This window comes from Chrysochloris asiatica, unplaced genomic scaffold (assembly GCF_000296735.1).
Source record: "Chrysochloris asiatica unplaced genomic scaffold, ChrAsi1.0 scaffold00033, whole genome shotgun sequence".
NCBI lineage: Eukaryota > Metazoa > Chordata > Mammalia > Afrosoricida > Chrysochloridae > Chrysochloris > Chrysochloris asiatica.
The window spans coordinates 2199220-2206284 of record NW_006408551.1 but is presented as its reverse complement, the minus strand read 5'-3'; the positions used below and the strand labels follow the sequence as shown (position 1 = coordinate 2206284).

The 7065-nt window shown below is 44.4% G+C and overlaps 1 protein-coding gene across 1 annotated transcript in view; it reads left to right on the top strand.

Annotated features, from left to right (window-relative positions):
- RNF41 (ring finger protein 41) overlaps nt 1-6823 on the top strand; it is a 51884-nt gene extending 45061 nt beyond the window's left edge. Inside the window, exons 4-7 of the mRNA XM_006859427.1 lie at nt 4121-4392; nt 5060-5195; nt 5577-5680; nt 6472-6823. Of these exons, the coding sequence (XP_006859489.1) occupies nt 4121-4392; nt 5060-5195; nt 5577-5680; nt 6472-6823 (864 nt within the window). The remainder of the gene's footprint in view (nt 1-4120; nt 4393-5059; nt 5196-5576; nt 5681-6471) is intronic.
- The last annotated feature ends 242 nt before the right edge of the window (nt 6824-7065 follow it).

Sequence of the window (7065 nt, the reverse complement as noted above, 5' to 3'; positions counted from 1 at the left end):
AACAGCAGAATGTCTCTGGGGTTTATCCAGTTCCCCAAGGATTAAACAGTTCTTAAAGTCTTCTCTGCTGTGGCTGGCTCGCTGGTACTCTTGCCGGGGGGACCTCAATGGAACCATGCACTTTGTATTTTGATATGAAAGCTGCCACTTTTAATAGGTCTTTACCAGCTTCCTCCACCATAGTCAGTTGTATCTTCCTGGGGCAATTGTGAGGAGAAACTCATGATTATCTAGTTAAGTATAATGAATGAGATGAATTCTTAACAGTTTTAATATGGAATATCATCCTGCATGGTTCTCATTGCCCTTACTATGAAAATACCAATTAATCTTATGCTATTTCTAGCTAGCTAAAGATAGCCCATTTTCCATACTAGGGTACCAGTCAATGAGGCCTTATGGATCTTCCTCCATTCACTGCTTGTATAACTCCCAATGGAGTCCTCTTCCAGTTTCCGATCACCCAAAGGAACACAGCTGCCTGAGCTGAATAAAAATCAGATTGCATTCCAGTGAGAACCAGCACTGGACCTATATTCTCTTTCAGTTTACTACAATAAGCAGCAGAATTCTGGTGTGGTTTTGTAAGACGAATACTGGACTGCTAACCACAATGTCGGTGGTTCAAACCCACCAGCTGCTCCTCAGAAACCCTATATGGGGTCACTATGGGTTGGAACCAACTCAGTGGCACTTAACAACAATAGCCATAAGCAGCAGATTTGCTGGGCGTGGAGGAAGCTACTTTGGTAGTGTCAGGAGTTCACGAGGTGCGGCAGGTTTCCTCTCCACCCTGGCAGGGCCTTGACTGGTTTCTGGCACTATCATTTGAGGTGAGTCACAGGTGGAGAGGTCAGTGGCAGTCAGCACCTACCTTTTTTTTTTCTCTCTCTCCCCTTTTAGTATGGGTATGTTTTCTTAAGCTTTTACAATAATGGTTTTATACAATAGTTGTCCTTTTGCAGCACCTACCTTTTGAGGTGACAGTTGTGATGCTAAGTTGTCAGACATTTCTAAGGGTAAAAGGCCCCTGCTAGGGATGCCACTTTGCCCCCAGCATATTTATTTACTTGTAAACTTTGTATTGTCACTGAGTGAAGGTTTACAGAGCAGATCATCAGTTTTACATTCAACAAATTATATACTTCATTTCATTACAATGATTGCAATTCCCCCCATGTACCTACCATCAGTTAACATTTACCTCTCTTCACTTAAACTCTTGCATTCCTTCCTGTGTGTGGCTACCTTCATTTTTCCTCTGCTGACCTCCCTCTTGTGTATTGCTTTCCCCGTCATCCTAAGTTAACTCGTGTCTATCCTCTTGCCAGTGAATAATTTTCCTTTCCCTCCCACCCCTGGTAGCCATCATAGAATATTTCTTTTATCAAGAAAACCTTTGCTTAACTTTTTACAACAGTGGTCTCATACAATACTTATTTTTTTAATGGGTAATGCATTTACATGGATCAGAAATCACAACAGTATGAAAAGGTATACTATCCTTGTCCTTGTCCACCTAGTCTTTCCGTAAGTATTTTATTAGCTTATTGGCTATCTTCCCAGTGTGTACTACTTAAGCATATATAAACAAATGACTCCTGATGTGGCTGTAGGATTAGCACTGGACTGCAGGCTATAAGGTCAGCAGTTCAAACCTATCACCTGCACCTTGGAAACCCTATACAGGGTCACTACGAGTCGGAACCACCTTGATGACACTTAGTTCTGACCCATAGCGACCCTGTATAGAGTTTTCAAGGAGTGACTGGCAAGCTTGAACTGCCGACCTGTGGTTCAAACTGACTTTGCAGTCCAGCACATTAACCCTCAGTACCACACTAGGACTATAGTAGTGGTGGCTGTGTACTGTTGAGTTGGTTCCAACTCATAGCGACCCTGAATAGGGTTTTCGAGGCTGTACATCTTTACGGCAGCAGAAAACCTCATTTTCTCCTGTGGAGCAGGCAGCTGGTAGATTTGAACTGCAGACCTCGTGGTTCACAGCTAGCCCTGCTCATAATCTGCTATACTACCCAGCCTCCATTTATACTTACTACATTTTCCCAAAATTCTGTACAATTCTGCATCAAGTGGTAGGTCTTGAAAAAGGTGACAGTTGATCTAAGACCTGAATGATAAGGTATCATTTGTGCTAAGATCTGGAAGTGCATTTCAGGAAAGGGGAACAGCAAAAGCAAAGGTTCTGAGGCAGGCATGAGCTGTGGTAGTCAAGGAACAGAAAGCAAGACAGCATAACCCAAACACCGTGCTGGGAGCATGAGCTGAGGTGAGGAGAAGTCAGAAACACAGGGGCCAGGCTAAGCAGCATTTTATAGGCCCCGAGTTGTTGTTGTTGTTGTTAAGTGCCATCGAGTCGGGTCCCGAGTAGCAGTCTAGATTATTATAAGTACATTGGGAAGCTATTGTAAAGTTTTAGCAGAGGAGTGATATAATCTAATGTGCATTTTTATTTATTTATTTATTTTTAATTTCAGGTTTTTATTGTGGATTGAGTGAAAGTTTACAGGGCACATCATCAGTTTCACATTCAACAATTCATATAACTTGTTTCATTACATTGATTATAATCCCCTCCATATACCATCAGTTAAAAGTATTTCTCTTTATCCACTTTAGCTTTTTTTTAAAAAGCACACAAACAAAAAAAAACCCACTCAGGCATATATAATAAATTACATCTCCAAAGGGCACATTCTGCAAGTCTGCTCCTGGCCACCAGCTCTTAGTCCTTCTCTTCTTAATTGATGAATCTAGAGTCCTCAGCCGCACCCCCTCTCCATGACCCCATCTCTGCCTCCATCTCTGGTGCTGCTGCTTCTCTGGATAAGGTCCTGCATTCTATTTGTGCGTTCCCCTCTTGATGGTCCTAGGGTTCTCTGTTTCTGGACTAAGATTAACTAATGTGCATTTTAAAATCATCACTGGCTACTGAATGTAGATTGGGTTTATAAGGGGTAAAGCAGAAGTAGGGATACCGGTTAGGAGATACATCTAATAATCCAGTTGAGGACAGTTTGAATTGAGTTACTGACAGATGGAGAAAACTGGACAGATAGAATTTTGAAAATAATCAAATTATTCTTTGAATAGAAAATTAAAATCTGCTGGCAGTTGGATCCATGAGATTGAGAGTGACAGTTCCTTAGCTTTCCTTCCTACGTTTCAAGTCTTTGGTGTCTGTGAACATCTTGATGACAGAAACAGCTTTATCTTTTTTTGTTTTCATTTCAAGCACCTAAGGAAGTGTTGGGCTCACAGTAGCATGCCAGCCATTCACTCTTCAACATCTACTGAGTGCCCACAGTGTCTCCTTCTAGGTGCTAGATGGCTTCTCTACAGAAGCAGGGAAGCCTCTCATGTCAAGGAATTGGCTTTAGAAATTACCTTGAGGTATCAAAGAACTGGGTAAATTATGATCTTTTTGAAATTGAAAAGAATGTGATTCTAGGAAAAACCCCTGCCCTTGTTATAGAGGATATTCCTGGCCACTGGGACTGAGGCAACATCTGAGGTTAGTCCTCATAAAATAAGAACTGTGGGCCTTACAGAGAGGATTCTTTACCTCTTAAGAGTCCTGGGCTTCTGAAAAAGGTGGTGTTTTTTTTTGTTTTTTTTTTTAATTAGACTTTTGCCAGCAAATCTCTGTCCCTCTCCTTTCCCCTTCTGTGTCTGAATCATCTCTCAAGACCCATATTACATTCTGTGCTCACCACAATTATCTACCCTGATTGAAATAGGCTGAAGAAACACCTTGCCCTCCTCTGAACTTCGATGTCATTTACTGTGTATGCAATCCAGTTGGCAGTTAATAATTGATTGCCTTATGTCATCTCTCCTGGTGTCTTGAAAATTTATCCATATTTCTTATTGTTATAATTTTTACTTGTCTTACAGTCCATTTGTAATCTTGAACACAGGAAACCTAACCCCAACACTACCTTCCCAGAGTAGATCTATACTTTGCATTGACCTCAGGGGCCTCCTCTGACTGTGAAAGCTGTTCAAGGGCTTAACTGATTTTGTGGGATTATCATATGAAGGTTCTTAGCTCCTGCTAATTCTCTTATGTCCCTTCTCCCCTGCTTTATCCTTCTAGGCACCTCATTGTGAACATGCTTTCTGCAATGCCTGTATCACCCAGTGGTTCTCTCAGCAGCAGACATGTCCGGTGGACCGTAGTGTCGTGACGGTCGCCCACCTGCGTCCAGTACCTCGGATCATGCGGAACATGTTGTCAAAGCTGCAGATTGCCTGTGACAACGCTGTGTTTGGTTGCAGTGCTGTTGTCCGGCTTGACAACCTCATGTCTCACCTCAGTGACTGTGAGCACAACCCGAAGAGGCCTGTGACCTGTGAACAGGGCTGTGGGTGAGATTCTTCCCCTTCTTCTGCCTGACACAGATAAGGACCTCCCCATTTCTACCTCTGTCTTTGGACCTCTGCTTACTAGCTGAAGCGTGAGGCCAAGGGGAGTCCCTGGCTTCCTTGATTTCCTACCCCAAGATCTTACCTTCTTGCTTCTTTTCCAATTATGATTTTTGCTATTGTTCTAATAAAAGAAAGGACATCACAGTTCAGCAATCTGTGTGATAATACTAAAGATTGATTTCTTTTATCCTTCCCTGTCAATCCAGTATGACGTTTTCTTTGTCAGATTGACTCCTCTAGTGTCCAACCTTTTCATATTTCCTTTTTCTTTTTTTCCCCTTATGGGGTATGAAATATGTGATTAACTGCCAATAGCTGGGGTTGTGAATCTCAGGTTTCCTGGGAGGAATGAGTATACAGGCAGAATCTGTAGCAGGAAAGGAGAACCATGCAACAGGTAAGACACTGTGTCTAGGGAGAAAGAATCCCGGAGAAAGTCACCAGCACAGAGGCAAGTAGGGAGCTTGGAGAAGATGAAAGCTTGTAGTGAAGGTTAGAAATCTGGGGGAGGAGAAAGTCCACACAGCAATTTTCTGCCACAGAATAGGCCATTTGTCCACATGTCCCATTGATCCCTGTCCTTTCCTTTCCCCACCCTGGGCTGTAGCCTGGAGATGCCCAAAGATGAGCTGCCAAACCACAACTGCATTAAGCACCTGCGCTCAGTGGTCCAGCAGCAGCAGACACGTATCGCAGAGCTGGAGAAGACGTCAGCTGAACACAAACACCAGCTGGCAGAGCAGGTAAGGGCCAGAGCACATGGGTGAGAATAGGCCCCAAACATGCAAATACCTGTGTGCCTTTGGGTGAGCCCCCAAACCTCTGCTTGTGCTTGTGAGTCTGTGAGTGAAAGTTCTGCCTATGGCTTAGAAGGGAATCAGATTGGAATTCTCTCTTGCTTTCATCCCATTCATCCCCTTCACAGTTACCAAATACTTTCTCTGTGCAGGCACTTTTCTAAGCACTGGGGATACAGCTGTGACTAGGACGGTCATATCCCCATCCTCATGAGGTTCACACCCCAGATCTCTCAGTTGTCTCTGTTCTCAGATAAGCTTTTGTCTTTGACCTATCATCTATCATCTACCTTTACTGTCTTCCTTGGTTCTCTTTCCCTCTAACAGAAGCGAGACATCCAACTGCTCAAGGCATACATGCGAGCAATCCGCAGTGTCAACCCCAACCTTCAGAACCTGGAGGAGACAATTGAATACAACGAGATTCTAGAGTGAGTGTCACTCAGGACATGGAGTCAGTCACTCCACATCCTGGCACAGACGCCTGAAAGGAGGAAGAGCAGGGGAGTGGCAGAAGCAGGGCACTAAGAGAGCTGGGCTGGGCCACCACTTCTTGGATGTTGGGATGACAGGGGCAGAGGAGAGGAGCAAAACCCTCAGCCCTAATACAGGATCTCTTAATCATTTGGGTGGATGGAAGGGAAAGCCAACCCAAGGATGCAATTTATCCAGAATTAGGTGAGTACTCACCATGTCCAAAGCCCTGTATTAAAGGCTGTGAAGTACTAGGAGGGCAAAAAAGAAATAGAGGGTATTGTCCCTGTCTTCAGGTAGCTTACAGTCCAAAGAAGAAGAGACAGAGTGCAAATCCAGGAAAGTGATTTAAAATGCACCAAAAACAAGCGAAGTAAACAAGTGAAGTCTAAGATCCCTTTCAGTTGTGGAGTTCTATACAGTTCATAAACTAAACTGTAAGTGTGAAACTATATATACAGGGCAAAGAATACTGAGTGGGACACAGCATAGAGGAAGAATTGCTTTTTGAATAAACATTTGTTGAGCACTTACTATGTGCCAGGCACTATCTGTGCTAAATATTGGGATTTAAAAAAAAATAATAGTGGTCCTATATTCTTAGAATTTAATCCGGTGAGTAGTTTGGTGATTCCAATGAGACAATGACAGAAGGAAGAATAGCGGGTAGTTATTCCTGTTAGAAGAAAAGGCCAGTGCAAAGAAAGGGGATGTGCTGAATGACCACCTCCAACCCCCCTACACACAGGTGGGTGAACTCCCTGCAGCCAGCAAGAGTGACCCGCTGGGGAGGAATGATCTCCACCCCAGATGCTGTGCTCCAGGCTGTCATCAAGCGCTCCCTGGTGGAGAGTGGCTGCCCTGCCTCGATTGTCAACGAGCTGATCGAAAATGCCCACGAGCGAAGCTGGCCCCAGGGTCTGGCCACACTAGAGACAAGGCAGATGAACCGGCGCTACTATGAGAACTACGTGGCCAAGCGCATCCCTGGCAAGCAGGCTGTTGTTGTGATGGCCTGTGAGAACCAGCATATGGGTGATGACATGGTGCAGGAGCCAGGACTTGTCATGATATTTGCGCATGGCGTGGAGGAGATCTAATCCTGTCACTGCAGCTGGGCCCTCTTACACACACCCCTCCTCCCTCCCAAAACACTAGGGCTTAGGAGCCACACACACCTGCCTGCTCTTGTGGCACTGAAGGGCCCCAGGACTCTTAGCTCAGCCTTTCAGGTTTCAACCTCAGATTCCCTCCTTTTGCCATATTTTGTCCCCTAAACATCTGTAAATGCTCAGCCTGGTTGGGAGGGTCCCTACCTCAATCTGTTTTTCTGCCTAGGATC